The following is a 15,880-nucleotide window of genomic DNA, read 5'->3' as shown; positions in this document are numbered from 1 at the left end:
CGCAACCCCAAAATGGCTGCCAAAGGAGGCGGAGCCAAAGGAGGTGGAGCCAACCACAAAATGGCAGGCAAATGGGATGGCACCAACCATCATTTCATCATTTCATTTATTATGATCCAAGATCAGCCAACACAAACATAACACAAGCTAAACACAAAACAATTTTTTTAAAACTTTGCTAAACGCCAGTTTTAGTGGCTCCAAATGACAGAATGACAGGGAGGGAAGTTGTGCATAATTCTAATAGTAACTACTGAACATTTCGACAGAAGGTGCGTTTAACAAGATACCTTGCATATACACGGCTTACCTTCAGTCACACAGTGAAGATCCTTGTGCTGTGATGGCAGCTGCAGCTTCTTTTTTTTTTTAAATCTTCACAGCCAATTTGGCTCTCCAGTGGCCAATCACAAGCCCTCCTGGGCAGAAGTCCCACCTGGCCCCGCCTACTTTCTAAAAACACTTGGCGGGGGCCAGGGAAGTTGTTGGCGAGTGCCATGGTGCCAACAGGCACCACGTTGGGGACCCCTGCTCTAAGCAGACTGTGCTGTGTTTGATGTCTTCTCTTGTGGACCAGTGGATATCATTTCACCTCCCCTTGCGCGTGTGTGTTTTGCCGTCAAGTCACAACTGACGGAGACCTCGTAGGGTTTGCAAGGCAAGAGATGTTCGGAGATGGTTTGCTATTGCCTGCCTCCGCGTCATGACCCTGGTGGTTCCTGAGAGGTCTCCCATCCAAATACTTGCCAGGGTCAAAGCTGAGAGCGTGTGACTTAGCCCAAAGTCACCCAGCAAATTTCCATGGCAGAGTGGGGATTTGAACCTGGGTTCCCCAGATCCTAGTCTGACACCTTAACCGCTGCACAACACTGGCGCTCAGTCTTGCACAAATGTTGATAGTTTTATATTTGTGAAAAGTGATGAGCAAAATAATTGCTCAGTGTGAGAAGTCGCTGCTGAAGTTGATTCAGATAATCCAGTTGGTCTGGAACTCAGCAGTCAAAATGATTTTGCTGGTAGCAGAGGGAAAAGAAAATGTCGATCTCCACAGATCTTCTATATGCGTAACACCTTCCTTAATGTGGAACCTTAATGCAAACCTTAGCTGGAGAGGGAGTGACTCCAAACTAGCTGGTGCTGCCAGATCTTTTAAGGCCCCGGAGTGGAAGTCCCCTCTCATCGAAGTATTTTGGTCAGACAAGTAGTCCATTTGCAGCACAGCTGCTAGGTGGTAGCAAAGTTCTTTCCCGCCTGAATTTTATGGCTTTCACAAACAGGGTTGCCAGGTCCCTCTTCGCCACTGGCAGGAGGTTTTTGGGGCGTAGCCTGAGGAGGGCAGGGTTTGAGAAGGGGATGGGCTTCAATGCCATAGTGTCCAATTGGCAAAGTGGCCAATATCTCCAGCTACTACCTGGAGGTTGGCAATCCTATTCACAAAGGTTTTCTGTGCATGACTGCTTCCCTTGCCATCACCCCTCTGACAACGTTTGGTCGTCGTTTGGATTATGCATGCCGTTTCCGACCGTCAAAGGTCACCTCGCTCTCCCCCTGCATTTCCCCGTGTTTTGCTCGCGTTTTCAGAGTCCTGTTTTAGCTCGAATTTCAAAACGCGAACAAAATGCAGGAGGAGAGCGAGGCGACCTCTGACAATCGGAAACGGCATACATAATCAACACAAAGACCCAAAATCATCGGAGTGGGGGTGAGTGAAAAAGCCATGCGTAAAAGACCCTGGTGGGGTTGTTGGAAGCATCAGAAATGGGGTTGCCAGGTCCCTCCTTGGAACCAGTGGGAGGTTTAGGGAGGCGAGTTGGGGGCTCCGATCAGCATCATTTACGTGATGACGTCAGGTTGGGTTTGTTTGGGTGGCCCAACGGGAGGATGGAGAACAAAGCAGCCCCATCCTCCCTTCCTCCCTGCCCAACAGCTGATTGGGAAAAACAGCTAATCAGCAGGGAGGCTCTGGGGCTGGCAGGGAGGGTCTCTGGAGGGGAGGAAACAAGGAGACTCACGGCAGCAGCCATGGGTCCTCCTCCCAGGGAGACCCATGCCTTCCCCAAGCCGGGCGCTTACCTGCCATAAAACAAAGACGCCTCCAGGTGGTTCTGATTACGCTCTCCCTGTGACTCCAGACAACGGTGATTTATGCAACCCTTTAGCATCGGGTGGGGGGTGGGGGGGTGGAAATACCTGGAGATTTGGGGGGGGCAAGCCTGAGGAGGTTTGGAGTGGGGAGGAACTTCAATGCCATAGAGTCCAATTGCCAAAACTGCCATTTTTTTCAGGTGAACTCATCTCTAGCAGCTGCAGATCAGTTGCAATAGCGGGAGATCTCCAGCCACCACCTGGAGGTTGGCAACCCAATTTATAAGCACTCCTTAAAGGGGCCCTCTGTGCTTGAATGATAACTGCAGTTAGTGCTGTGTCTACAGCTGAAGGGGATAGGAGATGTGACTCTGGTTCACACCAGGGCCGATTTAAATTAAATCAGGATTTAAATCACTAGTCAGTAAGACTAGATTTAAATCATGGTTTTCTACATAAAAACTTGGGGAGTATTCTCCTCAAAAGGTTTTACTTTCAAGTTTACTGCTTGCCCCTCCCCTCCTTGCACTGAGCTCCTTGTGCAGATCAATTCCATTCTGAACAATCTGCTTTTCATTGAACTTATTGAAACTTAGCATTTAAGAGGTAAGGGGCTGATTCTGTGTACATAGATTTGCAAAGGAACAGTGGGATACGGTATTTTTCTCAGCTACATAAGTTTGTTTTATAACATTTGTGCTGTGAAAAAGAGGCATGTTATCTCTGCAGACACGCATTCACAGTTTTGAGAACTGCAAAACGAAGCATCTGTGATAATATCTTCTAGATAGAAAAACTGCCCAAAATAATCTTACAGAAATCTCTGGAGGAGCATGACTGTGAATGGATTAATGGCATTCATTGACCAAAAAATGTAAACATTGCATGAATATACAGCCTCAGACTACATAATTAAAAACTAATCCTTATTTCATGAGGAATAGCCTTTGGACTATAACGTATCTTAAATAGAAAAACCTCTTTAGATAGATTTTCCCTCAAAAAATATTTTATTTTTAAAAAATCTGATTTAAATAAAAAAAATCCGATTTAAATTTTAAAAATCATTTATTTTTATCCACCCTGATTCACACTTAAATAAATCATAACTATCTTATTTTTTCCCACATATTTCTAAAAGGACTCTTTGGTGTTTAGAGCCATAGGGCTGATCCTAGGGTGCCTTTCCACTAAGTGAAAACATTTCTTATTTTCTCTCCCCACACCCCAGTTTTTTTTCACAGTTTGGACGGCCCTGAGGACATCCTTCTTTTTTTTAGTTGTCTGCCATATAGACCATCTGTCTGATCATCATGAATTTGGCCTTGGGTCCATTGCGGAAACTTGTTTGTAAGGAAACAAAAGCATGACACTCTTCATGGGAGTGCTGAAGGAAGAGAGGAGAAGCTGAACTAAGAGACCTGGTGAACCACCAGTAGTCCGGCAAGGCCAAGAATGAGGGCAGGGAAGGAGACAGTCCAGTGTGTTGAGCCTCCACCATTAATGCTGTTGCTACCATATGGTCTGGGGTATGGCTTTGGTCTATATGGCTTGGGCCTAACAGGTTTAGGTTTGGGTTTGTAGCCAGAATGGGATGGGGACCGTCGAGGCTGAGCTTGGTTCTGCAGCAACGGGGCCAACCCAGTTTCCTGCCTAACCACTTCTCTTTGGTTCATCCTCACTGATCCCTGCACAGTGTTTCCTATGCTGATGTTGCCTGTTGTTAGGGTACAGCAGGCCACCGAGGTTCCAAAGTCTTCCAACCTGGCTTCAGTAAGAGAAGTCCCATTTGTTTTCTGAACGCTTGGAGGCAGGGTACTCATTGCTTGCTCCTTCTGAACATGTGCCCTAGGGTGCCAGTTGTTCATCGCAGGCCTGGTTACGATGGACGGCACAGCGGTGTTTCTGCTGGGGGATGTGGCAGCCCTTGTGTTCTCATGGGTGGGTGCTGCATTCTCTGCAGGATTCTGAAGGCGCTTGGTTGCTCCACAAAAGATGCAACGTCTACTTCCCCTGTATTGCATCGGTGCTGGTGGGTGCCCTTTCAGAAAGGATGTAGCTGAAAGAAGAATGCATACCTGGATAATGCTTTTGGAAATGACATCTTGGAAGTATTTTTTTCACACAACGCATAGTTAAATTGTGGAACTCCCTGCCCCAGGATGTGGTGATGGCTGCCAGCTTGGAGGGCTTTAAGAGGGGAGTGGACATATTCATGGAGGAGAGGGGCTGTTAGTTCATGGCTGTTAGTTAGAATGGATACTAGTCATGCTGCATATCTATTCTCTCTAGTATCAGAGGAGCATGCCTATTATTTTGGGTGCCGTGGAACACAAGCAGGATAATGCTGCTGCAGTCATCTTGCTTGGGGGCTTCCTAGAGGCACCTGGTTGGCCACTGTGTGAACAGACTGCTGGACTTGATGGGCCTTGGTCTGATCCAGCAGGGCCTTTCTTATGTTCTTATGGAACACCAAATATTTCTATCCCGACAGTTATTAATGCAGAATTCCATCCTTTATCCCAACCCTAATGGTGAATTTTTCGTAATCACTCAATAGTTACCACAGTGGTGTGTTAGACGCCGTGTGATCCTGCAACTTTGAGGAAGCTAAGCAAATTTGGGTCTGGATGGAGCCAATTGGGAGCCCTACACACAGTGCCTTATGGGCTAGGATAACCCTGCTTTTATTCTGGTGAAAAAGAAAGTCCCTTTGACACTTTAAAATTGTTTTCTGGACTGGCAATGAGGGGAGAGATTTTTAGTTGTGGAACTGAGGCCCAGTTATGTGTATCCCCCAGATCCTAATCTCCCGTCTAGGCTATTATAAATTGTTTGGGGTTTGAGAAGCAAGAAAAAAAAGACAGGGAAATTGTGACTTCTTCTTGGAAGATACTGATATAAATACAGAAATACCGAAAATCATTGATCTTTTATGTGATGTTGACCAGAGTGTCACTGACATGATATCACTGTATACACTGGTTGCCAAGAAAATTTGTGCTAGTTATGCTTGTTTAATCTGCTGTTACTATTTCTGCACTTATAGGGTTTGGCAATTTTAACCCCATTTAGGGTTGCCAACCTCCAGGTACTAGCTGGAGATCTGCTGCTATCACAATCTCAATAGAGATCAGTTCACCTGGAGAAAATGGCCGCTTTGGCAATTGGACTCTATGGCATTGAAGTCCCTCCCCTCCCCAAACCCCACCCTCCAACCCAAAAACCTCCCACCAGTGGCGAAGAGGGACTTGGCAACCTTAACTCTATTCCTTTGAACTAATTTTTAGCAATTTTTAAAACTGTTGTTAACATTTGTTCATTTATTACTTTTTTTGGCTAAGATTGTAATGGCTTTTGGCAACTTGCAATAAACTGTACTACTATTAAATACATACGCTTAATGTTTTGTCTTATTTGCATGGGCTGGGTTAGGTTGTAGAAGTGAACCTCCTAGGATCACATCAAACCTTTGTCACAAATCTTGGCGGGGGGTGGGGAGAAAATCTACAAGGATCCTTTGGACTATTGGTCAAAGACTTACCTCTTTTGGTCTGAGCACCAGCCACACCCAGAAGAGCCCACAGAAAGCACAGGGTCAGTGGGGAAATCATGGCTATGTGAGTTTCAACGCCCAATGCCCCAATCAGGATTTGGTGCTCCAGTCGGTTGAGGGGAGGGAATGACCTGACAATAAATAGAGAGTTTACACAGATGCATTGAAATAATTGGGTGTAATCTTCAGAGAGACTTCCAAAGAGATCCTGGTCCACTTCCTGGGGCTCTTGTGTAGCAATTACAAGCACTATCCCAGCCATATACCTTCAGCCAATACCCTACTTCAATTGGCATTCTGTAAGCTAGGGGTGGGGAACGTCAGGCCCGGGGGCCATATAAGGCCCGCAAAATCATTTGGTCTGGCCCTTCGTGGGTCCTGGCGGATCTCTAGCTCGGAAGAATCTAAGACTGGTGATCCGCCCCCTCCCGCAAACAGGAATAACCTCTATTCAAGGTTGATGTGAGTTTGTTTTGCCAAGAAAAGGAACCTTCTTTCCCCCTTGCAGAAGAGTCATTAGCTATGGAGCAGCTAGGACCGCCCAAGAAACTGTGTTAACCCTTTCCCACCTGGGCCATGAAGAAATGTATTCCCTCTGTACTACAAGAGGGCTGGGGGCGGAAGTGGCGACAATGGAGGGGTTAAAGGGGGCAGGGCCAGAATGCGTGGGGGCGAGTTCTTAGCCAGTGTGTCCTCATATCATCCCAGCAGGAGCTGGCTGTAGAATCCAGCCCCAACCATGTGGAGCAGGAGCAACTCCGGCATGTAGCTGGACGGCTATGCCCAGCTGGTGCAACAGTCCATCCTGTGCCACCAGGTGGACGAGTGCACCACCGTTTGGATGCCAGCCTGCTTGCCTGCACGGGTTGGGGGGTCATCTGGGCAGCTGCCTGCTTGGGGCTTGGTCAGTACCCTCTCTTCCTTCTGGTTCTTTCCCTCTAAGCCCTGAAAAAGATGCATAGGGCAGGAAAGTGCCGGATCGGGGCGTTACTGGACTGGGCTCCTTCGCCTACAAGCCCCGAGTGGCTTGTCACTCACTCCGTCTTGTGTTTGCTGTCCTGCCTGAATCTCTTGGGCCCAGCTGGGGATGGCAGAGCTCAAAAGCGAGTCGCTCTACGTGGAAAACTCTCGGAGCCGTCTCCTGTTGTGCCTCTTGGCTAAATGTTGGACTAAATACAGCAGGCTAATTTTTAAGCTGATAATTTTGTATGGCCCGTGAATGATGTTATTGTCAGAGTTACAAGTAGTAAGCTCCCATGTCAGTTATAAATATCCAAATGGCCCTTGGCAGAAAAAAGGTTCCCCATCCCTGCTGTAAGCAGAAAACTATATACAAGTGCATGTAACAAAGCACCATTACTTTTTCCAGGAAGCTGGAATTTTGAGCAGGGGAGTGGTTGGAGCGGGAGGAAATGTTTAACCCAAGGTGTCGATCTCATTTGTTAAGAGGGCCAGATATGACATAAATGTCACTTGGTCGGACCAGGCCACATGTAAATAAATAAATAAATGCCATAAAATGTAATGCCAGATATTAGAGACACAAACTTTATAAAAAAACACAGGGAAAGTCAATTAATTATATTGTTTTTTACTTAAAAAACAAACAGCCTATAACAATAACATTCTTACAGTATTTTCTTTTATTTAACAGTCTTATTGTTATTGTTTTAAGTATGCTTGTATTTTAAATAAAAAATAATATCATTAATTGACTTTGCATGTGTCTTCTGTAAAGTTTGTATCTAGTCCCTGGCATTAATTTTTTTTTAAAAAAAATTTAAACTCCGTGTGTGTGTGTGTGTATGTGTGTGTGTGTGTGTGTGTGGCTGGCTTGGCTGGCAAGCCTGCAGCAAACTCGCCAGTCCAGATCTGGACTGGGGTGTGTGTGTGGCTGCCTTGGCTGGCGAGCCCGCAGCAAACTCACCAGCCCAGATCTGGGCTAGAGGGGGGCTAGCTGCTTTGACTGGTGAGCCTGCAGCCCTCTCGCAGTCCAGAAAGATAGGGAGAAAGAGAGGAGAAGAAGAAGAAGAAGAAGAGTTGGCTTTTATATACCAACTTTCTCTACCACTTAAGGAAGAATCAAACTGGCTTACAATCACCTTCCCTTCTCCTCCCCACAAAAGACACCCTGTGAGGTAGGTGGATCTGAGAGAGGGTAACTAGCCCAAGGTCACCCAGCTGGCTTTGTGTGTAGGAGTGGGGAAACAAATCCAGTTCACCAGATTAGTGTCTGCCACTCATGTGGAGGAGTGGGGAATCAAACCTGGTTCTCCAGGTCAGAGTCCACTGATCCAAACCACCGGAGAAATAAAGAGGGAGAAAGAGAGAGAGAGAGACAGAAAGAGTAAAGCAGGAGAGAAAGGGGGAGAGAGAGAGAGAAAGAAAGAGAAAAGGAAGGGAAGGAAGGAAGGAAGGAAGGAAGGAAGGAAGGAAGGAAGAAAGAAAGAAAGAAAGAAAGAAAAAGAAAGAAAGAAAGAAAGAAAGAAAGAAAGAAAGAAAGAAAAAGGAAGGAAGGAAGGAAGGAAGGAAGGAAGGAAGAAAGAAAGAAAGAAAGAAAGAAAGAAAAAAAGAAAGAAAGAAAGAAAGAAAGAGAAAGAAAGAAGATGGGGAAGGGATGGGGGAAGACAACTGTCTGGTCTCGCGGGGCCGTAGCAGCCCAGTAAGCCCAGAAAAGGAGGGGGAAGGATCCTGGCTGGGCTCCCTGGGCTGCTCTAGAAGCGGGACCCCCAGAAAGAGAGAGCGTGAGGGGGAGAGGGAGAAGGGGGGGAAGGATCTTGCTGGGCTCCTGGAGCTGCTCTGGCCCTGGAAGCCCAGAAAGAGAGAGAGAGAGGGGGGGGAGTGAGAAGGAGCGGGAGAGAAAGGAAGAAAGATGATGGGGAAGGGATGGTGCAAGGCAGCTGGCTGTGTTCATGGGGCCGGAGTGGCCTGAGGAAGGCCAGAAAGGAAAGGAAAGGATCCTGCTGGGCTCACGAAAGCCCAGAAAGAGAGAGGGGTGGGAGCAAGAGAGAGAGAAAGGGAGAGAAAGGAAAAAAGACAACGGGGAAGGGATGGGGGAAGGCAGCTGGCTGGGCTTGCGGGGCCACAGCAGCCCCGGAAAGCCCAGAAAGGGAGTGGTAAGTGGGGGCTGGCTGCCTTGGCTCCATGGGCCACAGAAAAGCCCTCTGCGGGCCACATCCAGCCCACGGGCCGCATGTTTGACACCCCTGGTTTTTAACCTTTGGCTCATGGGCCGTATTTCTCTTGAGCCCCTCTCCACCAGTTGGCTTTCCTGATAAGGTTCTAGATCTGTGGGTCTGAACGGAGGAATTCCCCACCCACAGAAGCAGATGTAAATCACCACTTGCTTTTAGAATGTAACAGCAGTTCCACTATCAGAATATTAACATTGTTTTCTGATTAAATGTTCTTTGTGTGTTAGTTTGTCAGATTTTACTAATGACAACCATTATAGAATATAATAAAAAAACTAAGTTAACTTACTGTATTGTTAATACTGATGGTATTAAATTAACTTACTGTAATACATGGCATTTGGTAAAATGAAAAGGAGGTTTAGAAATATTCAAAGTATGTGTTCCTTTGACTTCTGTACATATAGAAGGGACCTTCACGTTTCAGATTTGATTGGGGGGGGGGGTGATTCTCCAGCAAAGTCTTCCAACTTGAATTTGCTTTAATTCTCATTTTCAAACAACATTTCCATTTCCAACAATGCATAATGGTAAGGTTGGATGTTAGAAAAATACCGTGTTACAATACTGAATCTGGCAAGTTGATGCTTAATATTGCAAATGTTAAGATCCATCTTAAGCTCAAATCTATTTACATTTGTCCCCTGAAATTTGCAAAACAAACAGATTCAAATTCAGATTTCAAATGCCAGCTTAATTTCAAATGTAGGCTAAATGATATCCCAGTCTGCCGGAGGCAGGATACTAGGCAAATTTGACAAAATCTTTACTCGTAACAAGATACACCCAAACCAAACAAAGTCACATTACCAGGCAGATGTTCCTCAGGATGACAAGGATTCTCCGATTCTCAGGGAAGACACAAGGAGTAGGCTTTCAGTTCGGTTCACTCGGCTTTCTCTGTTACTCAGATTTCATTCATTCACAAAAAAGAGTTGCTACAGTCTCTTGAGGAGATAAACAAGTGTGGTACGTGAGGTGCCCCATATGTATCATTAGAGGAGGTGAATTAAACACAGTTTCCTGGTTCACAAAATAAGGAAATAAAAGGAAATATCATATTACCTTCCTCCAAGTTGCACGCCTCCCTATATGATACATTCTTCATTGGCTTTTATTATTAGCAAAGCTACTTGAAGTTTCCACCTCGCCTATACATTGTTGTCAGATTAACTCGACAAACGTTAGGTGAAAAAATGAAACCATCGGTTCTCTGAACATGAGCTGAGCGTTCCTGGGGAAACACCGTGGACAATCTGTTGGGCCACCTGAAAACATTGAGTTTCCTTATACTGAGTCAGTGTTGGTCTACCAGGGCCTATTAAGACCCAGAGTGGTGTAGTACCAACAGTGCATTCCTGAGCAGAACGCCTGCGCCGGGCTTAGGAGGCAACCCAGCGGCGTTGCCTCCTAAGGAGGTTTTGGCAGTGCCGAAACCTCCGCCCGGCGTAAAAAAAAAAACCCCGTGCAACCCACATAGGGTTGCACAGGAGATCGCAAAAAAAGAGGGGCGTTCCTGAGCAGAAACGGCGCTGGGATGCCTCCCGGGTCACCGCTGCGGCAGGTTCTGGCAGACAGAGGCTGGCGGGAGGCTGTGGCAGTGTCTGGCTTGCACGCCGGCGCTGGGGCCACTAATGCCGGCGTGCGCCTTCCAGCCGCTGGTGTTGTGGGCCCTTGCGCTGGCGTGCGCCGTTGCTGGCCTCCTAGGGGCTTTGGCAGCCACCGCCGGCGTTTCTCAGAAATGCACTGTAAAAGTGTTGGATGAGGATCTGGGAGAACCAGGTCTGAATTCCCACTTGACCACAGAAGCTTTGGGCCATACTCTCCGCCTAACCTACCTCACAGGGTTGAGAGGGTGAAACAGAGGAAGAAAGATGTAAGCTGCTTTGAGTCACTGTTGGAGAGAAAGCTGGGGTATAAATAAAGTTAAATAAACAAATAAACAAATAAAAGTATCAGTATTGTCTGCTCCAACTTGGCAGCAGTTCTTCAGGGTCTCAGGCAGAGGTCTTTCACCTTACCTACTACTTTATTTATTTAAGTGAAGGTGCTGAAGATTGAACTTGCGATATAAAAAAATCTCAACCCTGCTCAATTTATGACCAGGGCTAAAATGAATTACTTTTAAAAATAATTGCTCTTATTAATTGCAGAAAACAAGAAAACACAGCCTCCCCCATGTATTTTAAGAGAATTTGTCAAGCATATACCTTACATGTGTTCTCTCAAAGAGTGAGAACTGGGATTTATTTGCACTATAAACATATGAAAACGTGACCTTGGGCCAGTTATACTCAGCCTAAACTATCTCACAGGGTTGTTGCCTGGATAAAATGGAGAAGAGAATGATATAAACACTTTTGGGTCCCCATTGGGGAGAAAGGTGGTGTATAAATGAACTAACTACAAGTCTGCACAATTGCTGGATTCCCAAAGATTCCTGGAAATTGTAGTTTATTGGAAGGGGCAGAGCTGTGGGTTCAACTAGTGATTCTTTGCCCACCTCACAGAAATACATCCTGGTGAGAAAGAACAACCAGTTCAACAGTGCAGAATTATAATCTAGGGTTGCCAACTCCAGCTTGGGAAATTCCTAAAAAATATTTGATTGGGGTGTGTGTGTGTGCCTGGGGAAGGTGGGTCTCTACAGAGGTTAAGAGTCCACCCTCCAAAGTGGCCACTTCCACCAGGGGAACCAATCCCTGCAGTCTGGAGTTGCAATTCCACGAGATCTCCAGGCCCCACCTGGAGGTTGGCACTCATACATTACACCCTTCTAAGCCCATTGACTTCAGTAGATTTAGAAGAGTGGTACTCTGGTGAGGGTCTTACGAGGTAGAGGCTCCTTTGCACTAACAGGACATCGGCAATTTGGCCCTGGGGTCGCTGTAATAGTATCGCTGTTTGCTGCTGAATAGATTCACTCCCTTTGGTCTGCTTTCTTTCCTTTTCCTTTTATCCCTTAGCTCCTTGATCAATTGATCTTGAGCAGCATATATCTAGTGTTGGAGGGATATAAGGACTGAAACAAATCTTGCCAAATCTTTCTGGAACTCCATGGACACGTCCCGGCATTCTGTGCTTCCCTGGCAGACTGTCAGCAAGGGCACCCAGTCGGGCCCCGGATAAGCAAGCGCCGTGTTCTTCCCCCCCACACTCCCGGTCTCGTGGGAAAGTCTCTTCAGTTTGGAAGGAAGGTGTTAAGGCCGGAGGCACTAATACTTCCACTTCAAAGCAAGCCTTCCTATTGTAAATCTGCTATCTGTTTGCAAGGTGTCAATTCTGCCAGAACCCTGGCATCTCTAGAAGCTTGGAAGAACCCTGATGTTTTGCATTTCAAAGCCATTACGTGTAATCTTGTGTGTCCCCTATAAAGATGACCTGTATTTCCCCCATCTGTATTCTGATCTTACGTTTGTATGGACCTACTGAACTCGTTTTGCTTTCTTAATAAAACTTTTAACTTGCTGCACCGTCTGGAGTGAAGTTTACTATTACTGATATGCAACGAGGTACTGAAGTCCTGACACAGACAAACGGGTTGCATATAGAAAGGGTCCTGCAAGGAAGAAGGCTCGGAGAACCCGGATGTAATTCTGATGATTCACTGGGTCGGTGTAAGGCAGGGGTCCCCAATACATTTTCCTTTCCTTTATCCCTTAGAAGCTCCTTGATCCATTTATCCTGAGCAGCATATAGCTAAGGTTTGAGGGATATAAGGACTGAAACAAATCTTGCCACTGACAATGTAGCCTTGGGATCCCTTAGTAAAAAAGGCATTATGTCGGACACAGAGGCATTTGTAGGAAGTGGGTGGGTCTGAGTGGGGTCTGTTCTGATTCTCTGTGGGGAAAAATGGTCCCACGAGCATCCGTGGTAGCCACAGCATAAGGTTCTTCTCTGAGGAATGTAAGCTGCCCTGGCTGTTATCCTCATTCCCACCTCTGGAGCAGCAGCTCCTGGAAGGAGGCTAACTAGCTTGTGGTTGGCTCCGCCTCTTCTGGCAGCCATTGTGTGCTTGCACCCACCACCCTGTGTCACAATCCCAAACGCGCTCACAGTCTCAAAAAGGTTGGGGACCCCTGAGGCAAGGCATGGGAAAGCAGAAATAAGACCCAGTGATGGGGTGCAGAGTGTGCTAGCAGCGATTGCTGAACTGTGTAAAATTGGATCAAAGTACAAAAACCAGACGCACAAAAGTCAGAGATCAGACAAATGCTTCCCTAAATGAGTACACTGGAAATGCTCCTCTGTGTTTGAGTTGGTTTTGTCTCGTTTGAGGTATTTGTATACCACCCCGGTGGCCCTGACTTAGGCTGAAAAGTGAGATATAAATCTTGTAAACAGAAATAAGGTAACGACACCTCGCCATCACAAAAGACTTGATTGAAAGGGTGATCCAATTGTCATTTTAAGAAGCTTTTTATTTGCATTAGCTCTTGAAAAGCAATTAGCGATAGTACAGTCTGAAAAGAGAAATCTGCTACAAATATTATTACTAACACTGAAATAAAAAGACACTTGTGGTTTTTAAAGTATATTTTCTCACGTTAGTAAAAAAAAAATGCATAAGGGATGTTTGACCATTCATACCTGTCTCTGTGTCCTTTCTAAATCAGTAATTCTTTATAAGGATCATGTGGGGGGCTATTTACTCATTGGGGTCATTCAGAATTTGTGTGGGACAAATGGGGGCATAGAGGATTTTAGGTGAAACCTTCTCCCTGCTTGCAGTAGCTTAGAATCACAGAATCATAGCATTGAAAGGGGCCAGACAGGCCATCTAGTCCAACCCCCTGCTTAATGCAGGACCAGCTTAGAGCATCCCTGACAAGTGCTTATCCAGCCTCTGCTTAAAGACTGCCAGCGAGGGAGAGCTCACCACCTCCCTAGGAGCTGAGTCCACTGTTGAACAACTCTTACTGTAAAAAATGTTTTCCTAATATCCAGCTTCTAACAGCCAGTGAAAGAGAGCTGTTTTATACTGCTCACCCCACTCTGAAAATAAAATCCCAAACTCTAGATCCCCCTGGACTTTAAAAAAGAGTCATCCAGTAAACAGGAATCAAAGTTAGCATTAAGGAGTCAGCTGATGGCCGTAAGGCACAAGGGTTTTCCTGAATGTGGTGGGATTTCACTGACTTGCATCACGATGAGCAAATCCAGAACACATTTATGCAAAATAAGAGCAATGGTACAAATGTACTCTGCTTATTTGCACGAATCACAGAAATCAGTTTTTCTTGGCACCAAATTTGGATTGCCTGGGTACTAAATAATTTTCAAGGCCTGCAATCCTAACTGTTTTCTGTCATGGGGTCGAGAAACTTGGGTTTTGTTTAAAAACAGATGCTGAATTCTGTGCCTGCCAACCCAGCCCCCTACTTCCAGGACCTAGCTGCAGTATCACATCGCATCTGATGCTAGATCGACATCTTCTAGACCGTCGTCTTCTCCAGAGCTTTGGAGAGGACGTTTTGGGTATCATTGGCAACAGCAACTACACATCTCTGTAGCATGTAGTAGGTGGTAAACAATGAAACGCCTCCTGACAGCAAGGAGCCAGCGTAGGGGTAGCGATTCCACGAACAATATTCCACCAGCATTAGAACAGCTCCCACGAGGTCAGGAAGCCTCCAGAGGATCAACGGCATTAGGGGTCTGGACTTCATCACAGCATGAAGGGCTGCTACCGGCTTCCCAATGTCCCTCGCCAGAGCTGTGAGCGACTGGTCGTCCAGGCCAAATTCTCGGTAGCATTGAGAGCGGAACCTCACAAAGAAGAACATGGCGGCCACAAACGAGAAGCCTGGCACTGGGAGCAAAGCCAAAAGCCCTGAGAAGAGGACTTTGAGCAAAATCTTCCTCTTCAACGCAGCCACCTTTCTCTCTAAGACAGGCGCAGAGAGGGAAGGCAGTCTGACAATGAAAGCTTGCCTCTTCAGCCACAAGAAATCGCTCTGCAGCTTCTCCCACAGGAGGGGGAAATCAAAGCTCTGGGGGTCCCAGTTGGAGACCAGGAAGACTTGGGGGTCGATCACGCCTTCATTCAGCAAGCACGTCACGCAGTCCTCCTTGATGCGCTGGAGGACCTTCTCTTCGTCGCAGCCGGTCGGCTGGCGTCTCCGGGACGCCTCCAGGTCGAGGTCGGTTTTGGCCCGCACAAAATAGAACCTCTTGCCCATCGCCTGGATTTCGTGGACCAGGTCGGCGTGGACGGTCCGGAAGCGCTGGTAGCCGACGATGATAAAGAAGTCAAAGCGGTTCAGATCCACCTGCTCGACGCGGGAGCCAAAAGCCGCGTCTTCTTTCCCAGGGAGGTCCCAGAGGATGAGCTGCGGGACTGTCGGATGTCGGTAATCCTTGGCCATCGCTGTTGTGGCTTGGATGCCAGTCTCAGCGGCGCCCGGCTCGCCAGCACGTTTGCCCAGCATGCTGTTGACAAAGGAGGACTTCCCCGAGCCTGGTTCACCCACCACGGCAACATTGAGCGGCGTGTCGCTAAAATACTGCAGCGGTTTTGCCTGTACCACTGAGATGGCATCCGACAGGTTCCCCTGATGAATAGCAACCTGAAATTCTTCCATAGCCATAGATCTGGGCGTTCTGCAGTGAAAAGAAACAGAGAGGTTTTAGCTTCATGGATTCCTGACACCATTTTGAAAGCAAGAAAGTTGCCTGCAATTCATTTGTTTATATTTTTATTTGTGTTATTTATAGTCCGCCTTTCTCACTTACACTCAAGGAGGATTACATAGAGTGAGTCAATACAATACAATCAACAATCCAATAAAGAATGCAATAAGATTAGGGTTGTAGAAATCCAAAACCAGAATTGACGCAAAGCATAAGTATTGACATGACACATTAAATGATGCAAAATTACATAGTAGGATACTACTTACTGCAAGCTGCACACAGTAGTATAGACCACAATCCCTAATTGATGATCCAAGTAACTTTGTGAATAATTTTGACAGGGACTGAATTCTCTCCAAGTAAAAATGCTCAGAAGCCAGAATGGTCCATGCCTTGCCAGCCATGC

At 46.5% G+C, this 15,880-nt stretch overlaps 1 protein-coding gene across 1 annotated transcript; it reads right to left on the bottom strand.

The window, feature by feature from the left end:
- Positions 1 to 14,273: 14,273 nt before the first annotated feature.
- LOC130475101 (interferon-inducible GTPase 5-like) lies at positions 14,274 to 15,428 on the bottom strand. Its single transcript, XM_056846829.1, has one exon. It carries the CDS (start codon positions 15,426 to 15,428, stop codon positions 14,274 to 14,276), a length of 1,155 nt encoding a protein of 384 aa, XP_056702807.1.
- Positions 15,429 to 15,880: the final 452 nt, after the last annotated feature.

This window comes from Euleptes europaea, chromosome 3 (genome assembly GCF_029931775.1).
Source record: "Euleptes europaea isolate rEulEur1 chromosome 3, rEulEur1.hap1, whole genome shotgun sequence".
Classification (NCBI taxonomy): domain Eukaryota; kingdom Metazoa; phylum Chordata; class Lepidosauria; order Squamata; family Sphaerodactylidae; genus Euleptes; species Euleptes europaea.
This window is presented reverse-complemented; position numbering and strand designations above follow the sequence as displayed.